The sequence below is a fragment of the Pseudonaja textilis genome, chromosome 2 (assembly GCF_049901715.1).
Source record: "Pseudonaja textilis isolate UNSWEBS1 chromosome 2, rPseTex1.2, whole genome shotgun sequence".
In the NCBI taxonomy this organism is placed as follows: Eukaryota; Metazoa; Chordata; class Lepidosauria; order Squamata; family Elapidae; genus Pseudonaja; species Pseudonaja textilis.
In genome coordinates this window covers 97,894,724-97,918,795 of record NC_141991.1, presented here as the reverse complement: position 1 = coordinate 97,918,795, position 24,072 = coordinate 97,894,724, and the positions used below count along the sequence as shown (strand labels likewise).

General features: G+C 38.5%; 1 protein-coding gene across 4 annotated transcripts in view; it reads left to right on the top strand.

The window, feature by feature from the left end:
• PKN1 (protein kinase N1) overlaps nucleotides 1-23,636 on the top strand; it is a 74,741-nt gene extending 51,105 nt beyond the window's left edge. For 2 of the 4 annotated variants that reach the window (XM_087924658.1, XM_026696261.2), the window contains exons 3-22: nucleotides 1,982-2,127; nucleotides 4,020-4,149; nucleotides 4,776-4,921; nucleotides 5,904-6,117; nucleotides 6,479-6,679; nucleotides 6,855-6,964; nucleotides 7,331-7,474; nucleotides 10,127-10,202; nucleotides 11,071-11,227; nucleotides 12,027-12,123; nucleotides 12,209-12,291; nucleotides 13,202-13,277; nucleotides 15,594-15,685; nucleotides 15,908-16,084; nucleotides 16,364-16,426; nucleotides 17,107-17,183; nucleotides 17,760-17,902; nucleotides 18,587-18,694; nucleotides 18,981-19,061; nucleotides 19,741-23,636. In XM_087924658.1, coding sequence (XP_087780784.1) covers nucleotides 1,982-2,127; nucleotides 4,020-4,149; nucleotides 4,776-4,921; nucleotides 5,904-6,117; nucleotides 6,479-6,679; nucleotides 6,855-6,964; nucleotides 7,331-7,474; nucleotides 10,127-10,202; nucleotides 11,071-11,227; nucleotides 12,027-12,123; nucleotides 12,209-12,291; nucleotides 13,202-13,277; nucleotides 15,594-15,685; nucleotides 15,908-16,084; nucleotides 16,364-16,426; nucleotides 17,107-17,183; nucleotides 17,760-17,902; nucleotides 18,587-18,694; nucleotides 18,981-19,061; nucleotides 19,741-19,944 — 2,525 coding nt within the window. In that variant the 3' untranslated portion in view covers nucleotides 19,945-23,636. Of the gene's footprint in view, nucleotides 1-1,981; nucleotides 2,128-4,019; nucleotides 4,150-4,775; nucleotides 4,922-5,903; nucleotides 6,118-6,478; nucleotides 6,680-6,854; nucleotides 6,965-7,330; nucleotides 7,475-10,126; nucleotides 10,203-11,070; nucleotides 11,228-12,026; nucleotides 12,124-12,208; nucleotides 12,292-13,198; nucleotides 13,278-15,593; nucleotides 15,686-15,907; nucleotides 16,085-16,363; nucleotides 16,427-17,106; nucleotides 17,184-17,759; nucleotides 17,903-18,586; nucleotides 18,695-18,980; nucleotides 19,062-19,740 lie in introns of all 4 variants that reach the window. The other 2 variants (XM_026696262.2, XM_026696260.2) reach the window with 1 other exon arrangement.
• Nucleotides 23,637-24,072: the final 436 nt, after the last annotated feature.

The window sequence follows — 24,072 nt, the reverse complement described above, 5'->3', positions numbered from 1 at the left end:
ATTACCTGTTTTATGGGATTATATTTGTGAAGGCCTGTGATTTAAACCAGGATATTTGCTTTTATGAGTTTGGCATAGTTATTAAATATACCAAGCTAGAAAAGCAGGGAGATTATAAGTTCTAGTCCTCCCTAAGCTAGGAAGTCAGTGGGATGGTTTGGGGCCAATTTTTCACTTTCGGCCCTAGGAGGAAGGCAGCGTCAAAGCACTTCTAAAAATGTTGCCAATAGTGTTGCATGGACTTGTTCATTCAGACTGACTCCAGGCACAGAAACATAAAATCCTTTAATATGTGATACTAGTATATTAGTCAAAAGGTAGACTACACTAAGAAATTTGACCATTATTTGTAGCAGCTCTTCCTTCTTCCTTTCAAGGCTACTCCCTATGTCCTCCACACATATTTTAATTTTGTGCCCTATAATTCATGAGGTTATCAAGGTATCTAAAATACCACTTGAAGTAATATTTTAAAAATAAGGCATAAAACCGTAATTAGCGGTAAAAATAATTGAAAAAAATAGAGTACCAAAATATGTTTTCCTAGACTAGTATTCCTAATCGGACTGGTTAACTACCACTTTTATTATCTATAGTAGCTGAGGAATGATAGGCATTGTAATCCTACACATTTAATTCTGCGGCTATGAAAGAACATAAAAAACACTTTCTACATTTTAGACACAAAAATCATTTTAAAATTTGTTTACAACAGACGTCTATTGACAAGTCTTCAGGAGAACATTTGAAAATTGGATTACTAGTACTGCAAAGGTCCTCTTCCAACCATAACAAAGTAAAAGTATTTGACTGTTGATTATTGGGAGTAAGTAGATAGGCCTGTTGTGATCTTTGAAAGTCAAAGAAAATTTAAAATGTGCACTCTGAATTATGGTTAAGCAGAAAAGCTAGAAACTGGGAGCATGAGTTCTAGCTCTGCCTTAAACATGGAAAACCAGCTGGTTGATTTTGAACCAGTCACTTCTCTCAACCTCATCTCACAGGGTTGTTGTTGTGAGGAAAATAGAAGGAGTAAAGTTAACCCTTGACTTAACAACCATTTGTTTCTTTGACTGTTCAAAGTTGCAACAGCACAGACAAAAATGACTTATGACCATTTTTTATACTTACAACCCCATGATCATGTGATCAATTTTCAGAGACTTGGCAACTAGATCATATTTATGATGTTTGCAGTGTCCCAGGGTAATGTGATCAACTGTTGTGAAATTTTGACAAGCAAAGTCAATGGGGAAACCAGATTCATTTAACGACTGGGTTACTAACTTAACAACTGCAGTGCTTCACTTAATAGCTCTGGTAGGAAAAGTTGTAAAATGTGGCAAAACTCACTTAACATTTGTCTTGCTTAGCAACAGAAATTTTGGGCTCAATTGTAGTCATAAGTTGAGGACTACCTGTATTAGGTATGTTGAGTTATTCATCAAAATAACAAAGGCAGATTATAAAATAATAAGTGAGCAAGAGACTAAGAGTATTTTGAAAATATATTACATTATTTCTCCAAATAAATTGGGTAGACTTCTTCTTTTAAGTTATTGTGTTTACTTACATTTCTTTCCTACCTAGTTGAGTTATTGACCTGCCCAAAACTTTGCAGAGGTTAGACCATTTCTTGGTGGACATTCTGGCATTCAAATCGAAGATAGCAAAATCCAGAATATTGGGGTGGAAAGGTAGGATGATCAAGTAAGAGATCAACTAGAAAGTGTTAATGGGGAAAGGAGAAAAAGAAGGAATGAAAAGAGAGTTTTTAAAAAAACCCACAATGTGGAAGAGAATCGGAGAGGGGAAGGATGAATATTTCTTTCCCATATGTCAGATGACCTCAGCACAGCGAACCTTCCATTCTTCTAGACTTGTGACACTCTCTCTTTACTTTCTGTTCAGAAATTCAGATGGTTCTTTTTTAGGATGTGCGTCCCGCTCATATTAATGTCTATGATTGATCCCATTTTAGATGCCCCACAATCACCAGGCAGCCTCAGCCGATCAACAGCTACTAAAAGTCGTATTGCTGGTCTGGAAAAGCAGCTCAACATTGAGTTGAAGGTGAAGCAGGGAGCAGAGAACATGATCCAGATGTATGCCAATGGTGCTGCTAAAGTATGTTTGTTTTCCTCTCCGCTGTCGTCTTCCTCTAAGCAAAGGCATTTCATGCAATATTTCTGCCCATACAAAATAAATATCTGCATCACTGCCCTCAGCCTGATAAAGAATCTGATTACCTATCTAAGTCAGTGTTGCCTGTTTTGGTGGGTCCGTTTTCTTAAAAATGTTAATAAGTTTTTTCCCAAACCAAAGTAACCAAAAAACATTTCAGAGAATTCATATCAGCATCCCTGGTTGCCCTTAGATTTTTTTTCCTGCAAAGTAACAAACCAATGTGCTGATTTCCAAAGTTTCTTAGATAAGTACATAATTATCCCTGTGTCGATGCTCAACATATCTGCCATTAGAAACCTTTAGAATACACTGTTCTAAAATGTTTAAACAGTTTATAGCACAAGAGAGCAAGCAGCTTCTGATAACTGCTACTTCAAGGGATTCAAGTTACCTTGAAGTAGTACATTCCCTTGCTTTGCAAATAGAAACAAAAACATCTCAACATTCTCTTGGGAAAGGGAAAAAAAAAACCTCATTTGGGGATTAAGCTCATTTGGGGGTTAACCCTCTGTGGTTAAGCTGGAAGAAGCTTAGCAGGCCGACTTCTTCCTGTGAACCATCCTCAGTTCAAAAAGATCTGGAAAAATGCTTTTTAAAATAGCAAATGAAATGGTGTAGCCCATGCCTTTGCAACTTGTGGTCTAAATTTCATATATAATTAATCCTATTCCATATGCTGATCTTTATGATCCAGAAGATAAATATTGATTGAATTGATCTCAATGCTTTAGCATCCACGAACTTTCACAGAGGCCGATTCTTCTGGGAATCCTGTTTTAGTTCCTTTGGCATCAGGGATGCTTGCATTTTGCAGTTATGGTTTCTCTCAATTTGAGAACTCTGAATTTTAGAGTGTTCTTTAAAAAAAGAATTATTTTGGAAACAATTTTGTCTGGAAAAAGTAGACAGTTCTTGTAATTAAGTGAAAACCCAATAAAATTCCTGCATTCCCGCTCCATTAGCAACATGTGGAGGATAACAGTATGAGTCCCCAGGTTTGGGAAGTTATTATTTATTTATTTATTTATTTAATCAATTTATATAAGCAATAGCACTTAGACTTATATACCGCTTCATAGTGCTTTACAGCCCTCTCTAAGTGGTTTACAGAGTCAGCATATTGCCCCCAACAATCTGAGTCCTCATTTTACCCACCTCAGAAGAATGGAAGGCTGAGTCAACCTTGAGCCTGGTGAGATTCAATCTGGCTGCAGCAGAAGTAGCTTGCAGGACTGCACTCTAATCACTGCGCCACCGAAGCTCTGTATAACCATACATTTGTCACATGACTCAGGATGGTGTACGTCATTAAAGAACAATGACACATTCAATAACACTATGTAATAAAACAGACAAAAAAACCCAGAATATGTTATATACTGCAGACACATAAAGTGCCAGAGGGGGAAAAAAATCATCCAATGGGTCATACTGGTCAAAGACCCAATGCTGAAGTAGGAAAAACAGGTTCTTTAATGCCTTCTCAAAGGCAGCATGGTTAAGGTCAGTTAGATCTCAGTCAGAATGCCGTTCCAATGGCCAGGAGCAACAACTGAGAAGGCATATCTCCTGGGTTCTGTCAGATTGATTGATTGATTACATTTTGGAAGACTGCCCAACTCTTGCTGGATGGGCAGAGTTAATGAGATATAATTATTGGATATAATAATTGTTAATACTCTGGAAGGCAATCCAATTTGTTCTGTGTGTATTCTTATAGCTTCTGTCTGTCTATCTCAAACCTATTGCCAGCTACATTGGTTTTGTTGTGATTTTCAGTACTTTTCTTCTATTGGAGAGAATTCAATCCAACCCTTTGGTCTTCCATCTAGGATCGGAAGTTGCTGCAGACAGCCCAGCAAATGCTACAAGATAGCAAAACCAAAATAAATATTATCCGCATGCAGATTCGCAAGGCTGTGCAAGCTGATGAGGTGCAGCTGACTTTGGAAGATGGGCAAGGTGAAGGAAAGGATGAAGAAGAAACCCGTTTGCTGCAAGCTCTGTTTATGCTATAGCCAGGCTATAACTTCAGAAAAGCCAATGTCCGTGTTTCCCTCTCAAACCCTTCAGGAACTGTGAGATGATTTAAAGTCCCGTCTTTTCCCCACCTGATGTGAAACCCCTATTTCTGGGTCTGGATACAGGTCTTTGGGTTTCCCTCTGGAGCTAAGTACATATTAGGCACAAAGGGATCTGTCATTCTTTTAAGCCAGGGATCCCTTTTTGGATAAAATTTAAGAGCATGTCAAAGAGACAAAATGGTTGCTGTGGAGGTAGGCAGTCACAATAAATCCATTTATGTTTATATCCTATCAGTGAGGCTGTTCTCTATATTTCTTCCAGTTCCCTCCAACTTTGGAGGTTCCTTTGCTATTATTTGTAAGCAAATAGTCTTACTTCCAATAGAGCACTGGACTATATTCTTCCATTGTGTTTATTTTCTAAGAATATATTTGGAATGTACATATTCTGGGAAGTACATAGCTAAGGCTGGCAGTGAACTAGGGAAATTGTAGGTGCCATATTAGGGCCCTGGTGCTAAGCATACAAATGGAGATAGACTGACTTTTTCATGTTCCTTGCAGGAAACACAGATCTAAGCGCCATAGAATTGAGAATTGAGGAGCTTCGCCATCACTTCCAAGTAGAATATGCTATATCTGAGGGTGCCAAAAACGTACTGCGCATTCTGAGCTCCAGCAAAGTTCAGGATCGTCATGCTATTTCTGAGGTAATGGTGCATTTCCCTTGGTTGGTATTGTATAATAAAGATACATAAAATGGTTGAAGAAATGAAGTAGTAAGCAATTCAGTGCTGCTGTAAATTATGTGAGTTTGAAATAACCTAAACTTCTTTTTCCAATTATGCCATTCTGTGACATATATTTGCAAGTTTTGTATCAACTGTTCCCTGACTGGTATTTCTAGATGTTTTTAGCATTACATGTAAGCATTCTCAGTCGGTGTGCATATTGTTTAAACACAACTTTGTGTGCTAGATAGGCTCAGTTGTCTTTAGACTAAGCACTGTGCCTGACTTTTGGATGGAGTCTTAAAAATATCAATTTAAACAAAAGATGCATTTGATTAAATTAAATTAATATGACTTTCTGATTATATTTAATATCCCACTTCTGGCATATTAAAAATTCCAGTTCAAAGACAACGTTTGTGTCTGTCCTGGGTCATGGGAAGTCTAAACAAACAAACATTTGAAGTGGGTCACAGTTGACATTTTGGGAGGCCACTGTTGCTCTGAAGCCTCACTTTGTATGCCCCTCGTCAATTAATCCCTCAAAGAAAAAAAAAGCAATTAGTTTTTGCCAAAGAAGTTGTGACAGGTTTATTCATTGTCAGAACATTTTCATCTAAGTTCTAATAATTGCTGGAGAAGAGTTAAAAAACAAAACCATCCCATCGCATACTTTGCTCTTATAAATTTTCCTATAACCTTTACCATGGGTTCAGGGAATACTGCACTTTGATTTCCCACTTACAAGCTCTGTAGCTGCGTTACAACCTAGAACCCAACAGCCCACTTGGTAAAGAATTAAGGATTGTGTGCCACAGGGTGCTGAGTCTATATATCATTGTTAATATGTCAGGCAGACTGTCTTGCTTTGGAAGCAGTGCGGAAATGGAAGAAGAATATAAAATGGGTTGTTGCTAGGCTGAGCCAAATTGGTATCTGATGATCTGGACCTTTGCTGTAGGCACAGACCAAGCTGAACGAATCAAGCCAGAAGTTGGATCTTTTGCGATATTCTCTGGAACAACGTCTGGCTGAACTGCCTGAAGATCATCCAAAGGCCTGCATCATCAAGGAGGAACTCATCTTGGCCTCTTCTCCTGCCTTCAGTGCCCGCAATACCACTTCCTACCAGCATAACCAGTATAATACCCTATCAAAGCCATCTCCACTCACAGGTGACTGCACTCCCCCTCCCCGTGGGCATAGGTTGGGTCAATCTATTGCCAGGATGTTTCAGTTTAGTTTTTGACTATGTTTAATTCTACCTGAGCCCTTTAAGAAAGTGATATAAAAATGAAATTGCAATCATAATTGTTAATAACAGCAGCAATCAGGTCATTCCACTTAATCAATATCCCCCATTTCATACAATAATTGTTTTGTCTACTTTCTAATCCATTCTTAATGTATCCAAGTGAGATAATAGGATTTTTTTTTTGGCCCAATCTCTTGCTCACTCTCTTAAGGCTCAAAGAAAGTATTGTTTTTGTTTCAAAACTTTCCAGATTTTGGTTCTTAGCAGTTTCTCGTTGGCAGGGACCCTGGAAGTGCAGTTGTTGGGCTGCAGTGGATTGCTGGAGGTTGTCCCAGGACGTACCCGTGGCTCCACTGTCTGCCTGCCTTGCAACAGTCCTGGGGAAGCACGGCCTTCATTCATGAGCCGCAGCGGACGAGGGCTGTACAATCGCAGTGGTAGTGTAAGCGGCAGGACCACCATCAAATCGGAAGATACCAGCAGTAAGTAGTCTTGAGGGTGATCGGCACTAAAATGAGAGAGTGAATAAGAGAGATGTAGATATGTTTTAGTGCTGTATTGGTGTTAATGCAGTTAAGTCAGCATGAAATGAAATCCTTTTATTCAGCTCTCAATCTTATTTGCTCTTTCTCAACATTCCAATTGTTCCTCTTGTAGATGAAGTAAGTGCTGTATTGAAGCTGGACAATGGAGTTGTAGGCCAGACCGCTTGGAAATCCATTGGCCTACAAGCTTGGAACCAGGTTTTCACAGTCGAATTAGAAAGGGTACGTGCGGAGATGGTGCCTTTTTAATGGGCTTCAGATACCAGATCTTTGCTGTATAAACATCTCTCTACTCATATCTCTGTGGCAAAGAAGTCACGTTAGTCACATGAGTAATAACTGATGGGAGAGGAGTTATTATAGAAATTATTTCATTCTGCATTCTAATTAACGTATTTCATATTTATTAAACTGCATCTGTTCATAATGATCTTGGTACCACCATTCTTCAGATAAATAGGGGTGAAGCGCCTGTTAACTGATTATTAGGAAATGATTTGGATTTCACTGTAGGAGTGGTGGATGTGTTGTAGAGACAATGTCCACTTGCTGCTGATCTTTTTAATGAGTTCCTTTTCTCCATATCAGTCAAGAGAGCTGGAGATTGGTGTCTATTGGCGTGACTACCGCAGTCTCTGTGCCCTGAAATACCTCAAGCTGGAAGATTTTCTTGATAATGAACGCCATGAAATTCACCTGGAGTTGGAGCCACAGGGCACTCTGTTAGCAGAGGTAACAAAACAAAACAAAAAAGATTAGCATCAAGCTGGGTGGGAAACAACTGACATTCTAGTATTTAGATTATTTTAGTTGAGTGAATGGATAGAAATTGTTGAAATCCAAAAAGAGGACGCGGTGGCTCAATGGCTAAGACGCTGAGCTTGTTGATCAGAAAGGTCAGCAGTTCGGCAGTTTGAATCCCTAGCACCACATAATGGAGTGAACTCCCATTACTTGTCCCAGCTTCTGCCAACCTAGCAGTTTGAAAGCCTGTAAAAATGCAAGTAGAATAATAGGGACCACTTTGGTGGAAAGGTAACAGTGTTCCATGCACCTTCGGGTTTAGTCATGCCGGCCACATGACCACGGAGACGTCTTTGGACAGCACTGGCTCTTCGGCTTTTTAACAGATATGAGCACCGCCCCCTAGAGCCAGAAACGGCTAGCATGTATGTGCGAGGGGAACCTTTACCTTTACCTAGCAACAATATATCCCAAATATTGTCCTGTAATACTTTTATACAGTGAATGGATTTAAACAATGGCGACTTTTATATGTGTTATCTGTACATATTACTGTTGTAGAGAGAATGAAGGGAGAGCATTATTATCTACATGCTACTGACAAAGTATTCAGGCATCTTATTTTCCTGTTTCCAGATCCTGCTTGTGATAATTCCACCATTAATCCATGCATGCTGTATGTTTAGAAAACCACATACTTAGATATGTAATTACACAAGTTTTCCTCCCCCCCTCAAAGGGAGTAGAGTGGGGAAGACACGTGGGCCATTAGATGTCCCACCAGTCTGGCCAATGACCAGGCATAAATGGAGCTATAGTAGAGAATAATGTCTTATGGATCCTAGGATCTCATCTCTACTCAGAATCTCTACTCATTATGGAATCGGGCATTTGCTTCTTAGTTTATTCAGCCTGGAGAGAAAGTCTATCCCTTATCCCATATTGATACTGCACTGTATTGGAGTGAAAAGGATTCTTTATATTAAAACTGTTGTGTGAGATTCTTCAGTTTGTTCACTCAGCCGGTTTGCATCATGCCTTATCAGCAATGAAGTGAAGTGGGAGTCAGGTGAAAAGAAACAGACAAAGCTTTATTTATTTGAATTTATTAGCTGCTCAGTTCCAAGGGATTCACCTTATTCCCAGAAGTCAGCAATTTTTCATGAGTGTTAAAATCCCAAGTACTTTGAGACAGCAATTCTCTCTCTCTCTCTCTCTCTCTGATTGAACAGACATGGCACTATTTCCTGTTGTGAAAATTTAGTTTTTACAAATACGTTTTGAAATAATGTTATTACTTTTAAACAATTATTTTGATACTGAGCTCTATTGCAATATGCTATTTGTGTACTGCCATTTAAAAAAAATAAGGGACAAATAAGTATCAATGCTATCCCCATCTCACATCTTTCTATTTGCAAAAATCCCCCATATTTTAATCAACCTAGTTTTTTTCTTTATGTGCACCCCCCATGTTTAATATTGGATAAGATATTCGCTGATTATCTTTGAAATATGAAGTTGCAATTTTCAGCAATCAAATCACAATATGATAATGGAATATTTTAGCTCTAGATTGGAACTAAATTGCACTAAAACTATCTGTGGAATATCTCGATGTATAATTTATTACAGTTTATGGAAAAGATAAGTGAAAATGTCCCTGTAATAAAAGCTCAGCCTTAAAAAATGAACATGTAACTGTGGAATTACTGAGCAAAATTGTCAAATAGTTTGGAACAACATTATTATTTTTGAGGTCCTACACATTACATAATGATAAATTTCAAATCATTACAACATAATGGATTGTAATGGATAAATATTTCATCCTTTTAATATTGGTCAGTTATAATGGAACCTTTTATTTTATGGAAAATTTTGCCGTCACAAACAATTCACATTACACATAATTAACACTATCCTTGAAATGCTAAGTGAAGTAAAAATATTTTAGTTTCATTTTGCTTCATTAATTAGGTTAAAGGTTCTTATCCTGTCCAGTTGTTACTCTCCAGAAGCCATACAAGTCATGCTTGCTTGTAGACTCTTGAGGCGTTAGCATGGGATTGGATCCCATACTTTGTATTCTCAGACATACTGCTAAGATTTTATTATAATATATTCTTATTATTCCAAGCTTTCATTTTTTAAAGATCTTTCTCTATGGCCTTAATCATTTTGGGATTGTGTTTATTTTATACTTCAGCCAGGTGGAATTCACTTTGAATTTATTAAAGATAAAGAGGAGTAGGAAAGTCTTCATAAATTAATATGTGTGATTTCTGGTTATAGGTTTGTATTTTAATGTAGTGGGTAGGGGTTTGACCCTTCAGCTAGTGTAGAAAGTGGGGAAGTAGAACTGAGGGTGGGAGCCTTGCACTCTGAGGGCTAATGTTTGATGAAATGCTGATGATGGCTAATGAGCAAGAGGAGGAGAAGGACTGAATTTCTCCTTTTAGATGGAGGCTCTTCAGCCCCAGTCAGCCAGAGGTTGCTGTTTGCATCTGGGTCAATTGAACTTGCTGAACAGCCTCAGAGCTTCAAGGCTGCTTTTCACTGCAGCAGTGTTGCAGCAGGAGCTGTTTCTCAGGATGCACTGCACCTTTGCCTGGCTTACAGAACACTCTCTTTCTGCAGGTTATCTTTTTTAACCCTGTCATTGAGCGCATACCCAAGCTCCAGCGACAGAAGAAGGTCTTTTCCAAACAGCAAGGTAAGAAATCAGATCACAGTTTGAATCTTGATCAGCCAGCTTTACCTGGTCTGCTTGGATGCTTCCTTAGTCTACAATGTTGAAGGACCGGGTCACACTGATTTCCAGCTGTGTTAGCTTTGACAGAGAAATGGCATTGGAAATAAGTGATGGAGTATCACATTGGCATATTTTTCTTGTGGAAGATCTGTTGTTGCTGTTGCATACCATGCATGGTTGTTCACATTATTCTCATTGTGTGAATGAGGAAGGATGAGGATGAGCAGGCCAGGGATGAGCTTCTCCGTTTTTTTTTTCTCCAAGGCAACATTTCCTGCTAGGATCTTGAGCAGAAAAGTAACCTATTGGCCTCGCCAATGAAATTTAGTCTTGTAACATACTCAACTATTTTTTTGCTGCATTTAAATACTACATTTCATAAGTTGAACACATCATTTTCATAAAATGGCTTCAGTAGTTGCTTTCATTAAATGTTCAATACTTGTATCGTTTATGAGAAAAATACACATGCATGGATATCTAGAAACATACATAGCATAATTTAAATATTAAGAGTACCTCAATACCTTTAATTTAACCTGATCCTTACAAAAGATCCTTTACCACAACAGCTTTATTATAATTCATACTTGGGGATAGGTTGACTGAGTTTAATGAGGATTGGGGTCCAATAACATTTGGAAGCCTTCAGGTTTCCTAGTCCATGTTGGATGGAGCTAGAAGTAAAAGGAAAATAGCTTACATTGGATATACAACAGTGGTCTGGCAGAAGGGGCATGTTACAGACCCCGTCAATGAAGGAATCTTAATGTGTATGCTTGCCATCACTTGCAAAATTCCAGCTGTTCTTCATCTGTTTCTTTCCTAGGGAAAGCTTTCTTGCGTGCTCGTCAGATGAACATTGATATTGCCACATGGGTACGTCTCCTGCGACGCATCATTCCCACTGCCAGTACTACAGGCACTTATAGCCCCTCAACGCAGATGACTCCAACATCTGGCTCAGAAAGTAGGCAGAGCTCTGGGTAGGTGTTTCTTATACTTGAAGGTGGGGGATGAACAGCTAAAAATCTAAAAATAGCTGCTGCAGCATTTAAAAACCATGTTTTCTTATTTCATATTGTACGTCTTTTACTTTGTTGCTGTTGGCTGATGAAAGAAAGCTAAGGTTTGGATATTTCTGAATACATATATTTGAGGAAAGAAAGGAGTCCCTGCAGATTTTACTCTGCTAGTCATAACTGACTATAAGGGGTGGTGCTCATCTCCTTTCCAAAGGCCATTGAGCCAATGCTGTCCAAAGATATTTTTGCGGTTGTGTGGCCAGCTTGATGTCATGGAACACTCTCTTCTTCCCACCCAAGTGGTACCTAATTAACTACTCACATTTGCATGCTTTCGAACTGTTAGATTGGCAGGAGCTAGGCCAAGACAGGAGCTCATCCCATCGAGCAATGCTTTTATCTTGAACCCGCGCTGTCCGCTTTCAGCTGACAAGCCTAGCATCTTAACTGCTGAGCCATCGCTCTGTCTGTATTTGAGGGGCTAATGTAAAATTCCTTGGGCCACAAGATATCCTGCTAAATCACCTCAGGATTATAGGCCTATAGTAAAAGTTATCCCCATGTTTAGTTTACCACATCCCTTACTGTTGACCATGAAGGCTAGGGCTGCTTGTAGTTCAGAAACTTTTGGAAACCCATCAGTGTTTCAACCCCTTGATGTTCTGAAGTCAATACCTGAATTATCCCAACTTCTCCTCAGGTTGTATTTCTGTAGTAATTTTCCATGTAATTCTTAAGATTGGCATTTCCCCCCATCCAGGGACATTGCCATTGAGAAGTTGAACTTGGACGGGGATAGAGTTCAAATTGGGCATTTGGGCCAGGATGATCCTGAGCTTCCCGGGAAGGTTTTACTGGTAAGTGTCTCCTCTTCAGTTTGTCAGCAGTGAAGCTGCTGTTTTCTAGCAGTTACTTCTTTTTTATATTTCTATTTCTTTACAGACTTCACAAGCTGGGGAGGAGGTCTTTCAGATGGAGTTAGGTTCGGGAGGTGAGACTAGGGGATCTGAAAGTACTTTTCACAGGTAGGTGTTTTCTGCCCCCTGTTTTCTGCCATCATAGACTCTTTAATGGTTTTATCTTGCTCTTAATTACCCTTTCCTATGAAATGGTATTCCTTATATCTCTAATCCCTTGCTCTGTCAGCATATTCTAAACAGTCTGTATTGCAAATAAATGCATAGTTGTTGATACACTGATTTTTCTACCTAGGATTTTCTTCATTAAATGTGCACAGTGCATAGTGGTTCAAAAACACTAATGCATATAGTGATGTCTGAAATGAGGATATAAGTGTCACCAGTAGAATGTCTGATAATAAATGATTTAATTCCCCATCATGGCAAAATATCCACAGTGTGCTGTGCTCACTTTGCAAGCAGTGAATTATAATGGGAATTGAGCTAATATATCTCTAGGCAAAACACTGTTAATTTCCTTGTCTTTAGATGTTTCTTTGCTTCCTCTCCCTCTCCTTGACCTACATCCCATATGTGCTTTCTGATAAAATTATGTCAGTTAAATCTAGTGGTATGCCATCAATTACATCTGCATTTATTCCATATCAGTCCTTTATTCATGTGATGTACAAGATACAATTATTTTAATAAATCCCTATATAAAAAAATAAGGGTGGGTTGTTTTGCTAATTTCAATCCTACTTCTTTACCTAGTAGATGAATAATGCTTGTCTGAAACTTATTTCTTAAGCTGTTTAGATATAGTTCCCAGAATTATCTTCAGGGGTCATTGTGGCTAAGGAATTCTAAAGGCCACAAATTGGGAAGGTGATATTCATAGGAAAAAAGAATGCCCAGAGCTAAATTGTTGACTTCCTTTAACAACTTTATTTCTGTATAAGGATTTGTGTATGTGTGTTGTGGTAGAGGTGGCGGTAAGGAGCCATCCCTGACTCGCTCTTTTATTTCATAGCAGCCATCTGAGAAAAAAACCTCTCACTATGGATGACTTCAATTTTGTAGCTGTGCTAGGTCGTGGGCACTTTGGCAAAGTGAGTATTGCATGCCCCCCTCGCAGTTTTTCCCAGTATCTCTCTTTCTGAGTAAAAAAAATCTGCCTCCATCTTGATGGAAGCAGAAGCATCAATTAGTAGCAGAGTGAGAGTAAACACAGGGTGGAATGCTGCAGTCTTGGTTCCTTTCATTGTTAATACATGTTATTGTTAAGAAACAAAATAAAAGAGAGATAGAATGGTATACATTGAAACAACTCAAATTTTAAACTTAGCATTAAACCTTGACCACACAGAAAAATATTAATTAATCTTTCCATTATATCAAAAAAGAACTAATTCCTAAACAGAGAGCAACCAACTAATACCAGTTCAAGATTATGAATCTAGATACTACATTTGATCTTAGTCAAAAATTCTTGGAAGCACTGTCTTTTTCTATCATAAATGAGTAATACACACACACACACACACACACACACACACAGATAAAGCACAGGACAGTTAAAGCCCCTATTATTATACTTTTTTACATTAAGAAGATTTAATGCATGGTTCTTATAAAAAACATTCTTAATAATTTATCATGTTGTTAAGCAGAATGTGGAGGAGGCTATGGGAGGCCCCAAGGAATGGGGGAAGCTTTGGGAGTCCCAGGGCCCATTGGCACACAGAAACCTTCTGTGGGCTAGGAGGCATCGGGCGGTCCAGGGACTATAGTGCATATGAAGCTACCACAGTCCTGCAGGCCTTCAAATTGTTCTCCACCCAGCCATGCGTGGGAGCCCACAGCCAGTTCCAGGGCTACTGGGACATATAAAGCTGCTGTAGCCCTGGACCTGCTCCTCTTCTAACAGTGTGGGAGCCTCAGCTGGCTCTTGGGGCTACCAGCACATATGAAGCTGCCACTGCCCTAGAGGCCTTGCCCTGCTCTCCGTCCAGTCACCCAGCACTCAACTTAACCTTTCATTTTTCAGAAGCTTTTGACAGACACACCAGCCAATAGGAGAGATGGGTCTTCCTACAGAGGCGGCCTCATGCCATTCTATAAATGGGTGCTATTTTTGTAAACCTTTGGGACTCAAATCAGGGATCTCCAACCATGGCAACTTTTAAGATTTGTGGACTTCAGTTCCCAGAATTCCCCAGCCAGTCATGCTTGCCTGGAAATTCGGGAGTTGAAGTCCACAAGTCTTAAAGTTGCCATGGTTAGAAACCTCTGCATTAGGAGGCTCTCTCTTAAGGAGGATTAAGTATCATCAGAATAGTGCCCATTTTGTGTGCTGCTTGAAGCCAGGACTCTCAGTGCTGAGAATTTTTACGCACCATGACTCAGTTGTCAGCATGCCACTTTATATTGCAAAGGTCATAAACGTGTGTTACCATTTTGCTTTAAAGGTCATAAAAATGTCAGTTTGAAGTGAATTGTATTATGAGGCTTTCATGTTTTTTGAAAATTACTTCAAGAGGTTCTCCAGGCTACAAAGATGATCTACATCGGGGTGTCAAATCTGCTCGCATCACGGGCCATATCATGACATATCGTGATGTTTTTTGCCTTTGTGGAGCTGGGGTGGGCGTGGCCTGCCTGGACTGTATCTGGCCTGTGGGCTGCCAATTTGACAGGCCTGATCTACATAAACCATCTAATTCTGTATACATTCTTCCAGTGTAACCTCAGTATTATAAACTTGGGAGTATATTTTTAAAAACAGTTTATTAGATCAGAATCATATACTTTGTTCTGGACATTCTAATGGTAGAATTGATGCTCTTTGGTTGTTGTCATTTAATGAAGATTGTGTATCAAATGCATAAAAGGAGTTAAGTTCCAATTTATTTGGCATAATAGATTTATGCAGTTCCAATATAGGTTCTCTTACATATGTTCTAAAAGCTCCTAAACTTTATTTTCCAACTATTTTAGGTGTTTTATTTTTCCCTGAAGCATGTTCAGTCATATGGCTCCAAATATATGCCTTAAATATAGCCAAATCAACCATTATGTTTTTAGAATGTTTATTTTTTAAAAAAATTAAGTCATATTTTATTGGTTTTCAGTTAATCCTTTCATAACATATACTGTATATATCTTGGAAAAATAGGATGACATTTTTTTTACAATAAATGTTGGTGTTACCAAAATAATCAATTATTGTAGTAGAACTTATATTACATTTATATGCCTGCTCAAAATCAAAATACTAAAAAACAATCTAAGCTGGGAACAAACCTGATGCAGAGCTGAAAGGTATTTTTTCCTCTGTGAGCCTCCTTTGCATTTCCTGACCACTCTTCCTAGTCATCGATCGACATCATAACTAACAACTTTGCTTCCCTTCATTTTTTATATAGGTGTTGTTATCTGAGTTACGCCGAACAAAAGAACTGTTCGCTATTAAGGCCTTAAAGAAAGGGGATATTGTTGCAAGAGACGAAGTAGAGAGGTGAGTTAACTGGGAGTTAGAAATGGAAAAGGTAAATATGCCCAAACAAATATATAATCATAATATAAACTGCTCATATGTGCAAGTTTGTCAAGTTCTGTTCTTTTGAATGATATGTAGTTGTGCACCATGGCAATTAGGAAAGTGATAGTTAACATGGCTGAGGATTGAATTGCACATGGCTGTCTCCCGTCCTGATAATAGTTTTCCCCTTCTTCCTAGCCTGATGTGTGAGAAGCGGATTTTTGAGATTGTGACCCAAGCAAGGCATCCTTTCCTAGTGAACCTTTTTGCCTGTTTCCAGACACCCCAGCATGTCTGTTTTGTCATGGAGTACACAGCAGGTGGTGACCTCATGATGCACATACACACCGATGTTTTCTCAGAGCCACGTGCAACGTAAGTGCCACATCAGAGAGAAGACAGACCTTACAGTAGAAAAATGCAGCTAAAGAGTTCCTGACGGGATCTTTGTTGGGTGCCATTTTAAATGTTGCTATCCTTCCAATATACTGAGAGCAGATTTAGGTTTTGGTTTTCAGTCCTATTTATTTGTTATATCATAATTAACTCTTAGATCACAGCTCCCACAAATGGGAATCATTCATTGTTGGCTACCAGAATAGAGCTGGCATTACCTGTGCTGGCAGCGTTTTCACAATCTGCTGTCACCTTCAGGTTTTATGCTGCTTGTGTTGTCCTGGGGCTGCAGTTTCTTCATGACCACAAGATAGTTTATAGGTAAGTATCACTATTAAAGCAATTCCATATATTCTCTTTCTTTCCTAGTTTTTTTTTTTTTTTTGCATCCTGCTACTGACAGAGTTGGAAAGTAAAATGTCATATGATTGCAATAACTTATGATGTCTGCAGTCATTAAGCAAATCATCTCTTGTTATTAAACATGATGGCATGTTATTGTTTTGTGACTTCCTGCCAGCTTTCCTATTGACTTTGCTTTTTGGAAGCTAGCTTTGAAGGTCATCAATGGCCATCAATGATTCCAAGACACTTTAATTATTGTAAATATGCACTGATTGTCAAATGCCCAAATTACAATCACACGACTCCGGGTACATTGTGATAGCTACAAGCATGAGGACTAGTCTTCTTTTTCAATGTGGTCATAACTTTGGTTGCTTAATGAGCAGTCAGTAAGGAAGAACAAATTACATATTAACTTCCAACTCTTTTCAAATGAGTAACTACATTCAGTTAGGAAGGATAAATGTTGTTCATACCATTTCTCCTAAGTATAACTTTTGAAATGTAGTAAGGTCTTTAGATTCTGCCACAGAGAGCTACAGTTATAATGGAGGATTCCGTGTAAAATGTTTGCCTTAGTAACTCCACTGTGGCAGTAGGTAATAATTCCTGCAAAATAAGTAGTTATTTTATTGAAAAGTTTCCTTATCCTTCAGGGATCTGAAGCTGGATAACTTACTATTGGACAAAGAAGGCTTTGTGAAAATTGCAGATTTTGGCCTCTGCAAAGAAGGTGATTTTGGGGATGGGATAATTGTCTCCAAAGTTGGCGTGAATGTTTTAAATAAAATGAAAACATAATATGTCTCTCGGAATTATACTTTCTTGATTAGCAGAAGCTGATCTGCAGCTTCTCCCAAAAAACTTAGTCGTCAGTTGGGGAGAGCAGAGACTGCAAAAGAGGCGAGAGAAGCATCTATTTTGCCAAGATTTTTTGTACAGTCACCATGCATGTATGTGGTAGTCTTATGATATACAAAATTATAAAAGTTAGCAGTGAGTGTTGGGGAAAGTCCCTATTCAGGGGTGTTTCTAAGGGTTGTGTTCAATAACATTAAAATCTCAAATGTAACCAGGTGACCAAGTGCTGTACCATTTTACCTGTGTGTGAGATGCATTAAGGGGTGGGATGGGACTTCAGTTGCTAAGTTGTATTCACCATTCACCCTCCCTCCCCTTGTCTGTGGACAATCCTTTTCCTACTTCAGAACTTTCTATGAAGATTTCAAAATTCTTGTTCTTCTCTACACTTTTGTTGAGGATTGTTGCTGAAGTCATATTTTTAATACAGCTCTCCTTTGTTTGCCAGGAATGGGCTATGCTGACCGTACCAGCACATTCTGTGGGACACCAGAGTTTCTGGCTCCTGAAGTGCTTACAGACACCTCCTACACAAGAGCAGTCGATTGGTGGGGCTTGGGGGTCCTTATCTATGAGATGCTAGTAGGTGAGGTAAGTCACCCTTATATAATTATGGAAAAGAAGCAAGTGGGTCAGAAAGGGTTTTTTGGACTAGATAGCAGTAGCAATAGCACTTAGATTTATATACTGCTTCACAGTGCTTTACAACCCTCTCTAAGCGGTTTACAGAATCAGCATATGGTCCCCAACAATCTGGTCCTCATTTTATCCACCTCAGAAGGATGGAATGCTGAGTCAACCTTGATGCTTGGAAGTGGAACTTTATATCCTGTTTGAAGTATGCTATTAAAACATTAAGGGAAAAATAAACTTAGTGGTGTGTTTAAATGTGTGGCATTACAGGTAGAAATGTTTCACGAGGGGGCTTGATATTGGAGGCTATAATATTTGTTATCTTGGGCAACTTCCAAGTGTGTGGTCTCCAGACTCTCAAAAGTCCCCAGGAAGCATGGCTATTGCTTAAATTCAAGTCTGGAAACTATCCAGTTTGGGAGATGCTGATCCAGTTTCTTAAGTTTTTCTGGGAATCCAATTCCCCAGGAAGCATGGCTATTGCTTAAACTCAAGTCTGGAAACTATCCAGTTTGGGAGATGCTGATCCAGTTTCTTAAGTTTTTCTGGGAATCCAGGATTGGTGAGGACGGATGGAATTGGTTCTGAGAATGATGGAGGAACCCAGACTGACACTGGATTCTGTCTCAATTGATGTTGTAGTCCCCATTCCCAGGAGATGATGAAGAAGAAGTATTTGACAGCATTGTCAATGACGAAGTGCGCTATCCCCGTTTTCTTTCCACAGAGGCAATTGGAATCATGCGCCGGGTGAGTGCCTCTTGCTTCAGCTGTAATTTCACCAGGACTAAAACTAGAGAGCAGATTCTTCTAATGGGGTTGCAGCATTAGGAGAATGCAGGGAGGGAGACTTGAACAACATGGACATGGGTTTAGCTGCAATGTTTCTATCCCTGACATTAGGTTTGGGGTAGGCAGGAAAACATAAAACACAAGAGCCATGTAAAATACTGTTCTGGGCTTGGGGGAGAAGGTGGTGGATGAGAATCGTTTTGTCTGCCCATGTTGATTTGATGTTGATAACCTCTTCATTCAGCTGCTGCGTCGGAATCCAGAAAGGCGCTTGGGGTCTAGTGAGCGCGATGCAGAGGATGTGAAGAAGCACCCGTTTTTCAGAGTCAGTACTTCGTTCCTTTTCTATTCTTTCTTCAGATTGTTAGTTATGGACTCTTTCAAAGAAAGCTCTGCGCTGTCTTCTAGACTGAAACTATCCATTGTGACCATCCTTCATTAGGGCTATATTAGAGCAACCAAGACAATGTTCCTTTGTGCCTTCTTAGAGAAGGACACTCTGTTGTAGCATAAAAAGCAGGTCCCTTATGTCTGTTTTAAAAGGCAGAGAAATTTTAATCGATCAAAATTTCATATGTCTGATCACACGGATGCCAGTTTGTGAATGCTTATGCTATATATAGTATATAAAAAAGCAGTCTTGTTGCACCCAAAACACTTTTAATGTCTGTGGACAGTTTCTCTTTTCCTAAAGTGGAAAATTCCCTGCACTATTTGTGCATCTAAAATCTATAACTCAAATGAAGTACAGCTCAAATGAATGGCCACCAAATATGGATTTTGAAAAGAAAGCTTCTTGCTCTGAAATGGGTGGTTTTTATTGTTAATTATTGCTGTAGGCTTCATATACTTCCAGCATCTTGTAGCTTATTTTGTATACTCTTCTTGCTTCAGGTAAAGGACTTGCGGTGTGTTATTTATTTATATAATTTCCTTTTCTGGTTAATATTAACAATCATCTCAAAGAAGTCAGAGTTCTTACTTTTTTTTCCCCCTGTACACAGAGCATTGAATGGGAAGCTTTGCTGGCTCGTAAGATCAAACCACCTTTTGTGCCAGTAATTAAGGGCCGTGAAGACATCAGCAACTTTGATGAGGAGTTTACCGCTGAAGCAGCTGTGCTGACACCACCCCGTGAATCACGGCCCCTCACCCAAAAGGAACAGGATGCCTTCAAAGATTTTGACTATGTCTCCAGTGTTTGCTAGCTCCAGAAGTGAGGGCAAGGAGATTTCCTCAACACTGGCAGCTCAGTGAGGCAGAATTCTGTTCCTCCATTGACTCAAAGACACTTCCTAATACTGCCTGCTAGCCCCAGAAGCGAAACTCAGAAAAAACCCAATCACATTGCTAACATAATGTGGAATGAGTAGTGTTCACCAATGTATGCCTGCTCTGGGATTAGAAGGGAAAATTCCAGTAATATTTCTGCATTGCGTGGAACGCAGTATAATTCATCCAGAAGGTTGGGCACCTGCTGGCTCAAAGGGAAGGGAAGAAAGAGAAAGAAAGAAAGACTGACAGCCAAATATAACTATGTCAGCTTGCATCTTCATAAAACTATCATTTGTCTACAAATTCCCAAACTTTCTAGTGGAACAAGCAAAACTATTATTAGGAATCTACCAGTACTGGAGATGCTGAAGTCAAAGGGCCATTCTGTGCCCTAACATACTGTTGTGAAGGATTTTTAAAAACCATATTGTGAAAAAAGTGGGGTTCCCTTTCTGATATTATTTGCTGAAATTTACTTCAAATTCTAACCCAGAAGGGAAAACTGAATCTCATTCTGCATCACAGCTTTCTGTCAGTATTTAGTTAGCTGTGCACAAACTCTCTTGGGTCAGTTTTGAACCAATTCTGTAATTCTGGGCTTTCTTGACAACCATTTGCAAAAAGCTCTCTGTTTTTTTTCTCCCCTCAAGAATTAACTCCAGGTTCATATCTTACCCTTCCTGGGAATTCACAGGCTTTGTACCCATCCCATAGTGGTGGCTGGGGCAGAAGGGTTCTTAAAAGTCCTAACTCCCATACTCTGAACTAAATTGTTTGGGTATTGGTGAACATCTAGGTCTAGATGGGAAATCAATTGCATTAAAATAATTGCAAGAAACAATCAAGAAAATAGTGGCACCAAGTGAAAAAATACATGTGATTCTGGTCACCAAATTATAGTAATTTAATGAAAATTACATCGCACTTGAACAGTGTAAGAACCTATATACCTGCATCTGCACAGCTAGTTTTCAGTTAAGTGGCCAACAAAACATACATGCAAAGGCTCATTTAATATTTTAAACTGGAGAAGGATTTCTCAGGACAAAATACTTGATTCAGTGAGGGGATATACTTGATTATGTAGCAAAATCATTGTGGATTTTAGAGCAAAATGAATTCAAATCCATCATTTGGAAATAATGATCCAATTGTTTTGTTTCCATTTTATATCCCAGTTTTCTTGGAGATCTGTATACTATTATTCAAGAGAGAATATCGGATCTCAGGAGAAAAAGTGGTTGAGACTCTGGATGATTTCAGACAGATAACAGACCTTTACAATAAAAAAGTCTAGCTATTTTAGTTTATTTTTTGTAATAGATTTTTTGTAGTTAAAGAGAAGAAGAGAGATGAAGAATTAGAAAACAGAGGAAAGTTATAAATGAACAGCAAGTACATCAGAACATGAAATGAAATACACAAATAAGACAGAGGAATAGGTTTGTATAACTCTGTAGACTCTGTATTGCTAATTTTTTAGTTTTATCAACAATTTTGCCTCTAGTATTCCTAACTTTCACTAGTGACAATATACTTGTGCTTGCCCCAGTAAGAAGATATACTGTACAGGGCTAGATAGTTTTGAGTTATAGCTCTGGCAATTAAAATATTCATGAAGAAAGAGGCAATGAGAAAGGAGAAGGTCTTTGCGGTATGTCTAATGAAAACACATTTTTTTCAAAATGCAACATCTTTTATTATAATTGTCCACATTAAAATAACTTAATTAGGTTCGTTCTGCATCAGGATCACTTGTCCTACAGAATGATTGGTTGCCTTTCTTCAGCCCGCATTGGGAAGTATTCTATTTTTATTAATATGATTTACTTCCTTAAAGATGACCTGAAATTTTGGAATGCAGATATAGAGGAGCATAAATGGCAATATCTCAAGTGCGGTACATTATCTTTTTTTTTTAATAGTAAGTTGTGCCTAGTATTACAAGTTATGCCTGGGATAAAAACATTTTTAGAGGTCACTGCCATCACTTTGTGTAGAAGGATTGCAAAAATATGTCCCTTTAAAATACATTCAGTGAAGAGATTACAACCAACCTGCCATTTTTAAGAAAGGCAAGTATTATTTGTTACATAAAATGGGACAGAACTTTTATATCTTTTTTTTTCTCTCAAAGATGATTTTTAAGTCTCATTTAGTCCTGTACCAGAATTGAAAGATTGGACTGGGCAATAATTTTCATTTAAAGAAAGCAACAAAGGTTCCTTCTAGATGTTAATCACTATTTCAGAAAAGTAGAAGCATGGATTTGCTACTCTTATTTTACATGGCAAAGGAAAAGACACAGTTATCTATTTGGAAGGATTAAGAATGAGGCTTAGAAAGCATATATGTGATTTATTTAAGGGGTTTAAGGTTTTAATTTTTGTTTGCTCCTTCTGTACCTGTGTTACATTACCAGAAGTGAATTGCACATATCTGGACAACCACTAGATAGCAGCAAAAAGATGCAGAAAACTTGATTGTAGCAGTCATCTGGATTTTTTGCAGCTCAAATATGGACCACTAGTTGCTTTTTTTTTGAATCACCAGAAAAGATGGATGCATTCATTATTTTTAATTGCAGCAAAGCCTGCTTTAAAATCAGAACTTCAGGTTTCAGTCCTCCAGTCCTCCACCAGGAGACAGTCCCGGTGCAATCTAGATCACAGAAATTGCACAGCATTGCAACATGAATTCTGAAGAACAGCCTTTATTAGCAGAAAGGGTTTTAACTTCCTGTGTGCCTCCTTTTCTGCCTCTTAGATCTTTTCCAAGGCATGTCCAATCTTAGTAACTATGTGAATTTGTGCTAAGAGACACTATCATGCTAAAACTGTCTTGTTTATTAAGTTTCCTTTATTAATGTTACTACCTCTGTTGCCTGACCAGAACCGCACTGTGTTATAAAGCCTGAGTTTTAAACTGAGTTTTATACCTTTCAATACAAATGTATTGACTTTATCAAAATATTGGAAAACATTGAAAAAAAATTCCTTTAGCTGAACAATGCCATTCATCATTCAAGAGGTAGGGTATGTGCAGGGTATTCTATCCTTCCTTCAGATTAGATTCATAGTCCCCAGACCCACAGTCTTAGTTCTACAGTGGCGTTTTAAGTAAAGTTGGGCAGCAGAGGGGAAATTAACATGAGTTTCCGTAAGAAAGAATGTAGTCTGCTGGATGCAGAGTATAAGACCAAATTCCTAAGTTTTAAGACTAGAGAGTAAATATGTGCATTACAATAAAGTGCAAATAGTTTTCCAGGAAAGTTGTTGAATTAGGTGCTCATTCTCCTTTATTGCCTTGTTACAAAATAAATACCTTGTTTATAATGCATATCCTTGTACTAGATGAACAGTGACTGCAAAAAGGTGACCTTATGACTCTAGACAGAGATCCAATTACTGTGAAATGACTTCATATTAGTCTGGATTGTCTTTTATATAACATTTGTTTTTGCAACATTGAAGCCAGTGGAACTAAATCATAAATTGTGGCAAGTTTGCCTTTTCCCACTAGATTTTGTAGCCTCATTACTACACTGTTAAATTAAAGATAAGTTTCCATAATGGATGTATGGGGAATCTGCACGAAGAAATATAAATTCCCTATCAGTGCTTGATTGGATTCAGTTTGGCAGCACCAGTTAATTTGTCTTTCGAAACTAGGGAAATTATCTTTCTTATGGAGGGAGGAAAGATGTGGTTTTGGAGCAAAGATAAGATGACTGCTTCAACTACAGGAATAGATAAAGCATATCCCTGTATTAAGAAACTAGTACAAACCTTCCTCTGAAACACCAGCTCTTACTATGGACAGATAACCAAAGTTGCTCTTGTGAAAGTTTTCATAATAGTTTCATATTCATTTCTTCTTCCACTTAATGTTCTGTATTCTTTACAACTTAAGTACAAGTAGTCTTTGTTGAGCTACCACAAGTGGCTGCTAAGTGAAACTGACTATACTGATGACTTCATTTCATCTTTTGTTTGCTTTACAGACCTCCAAGGATTGATTGTAAAATTACTTTTTCATCACCGTAGTAGCTGCAAACAATC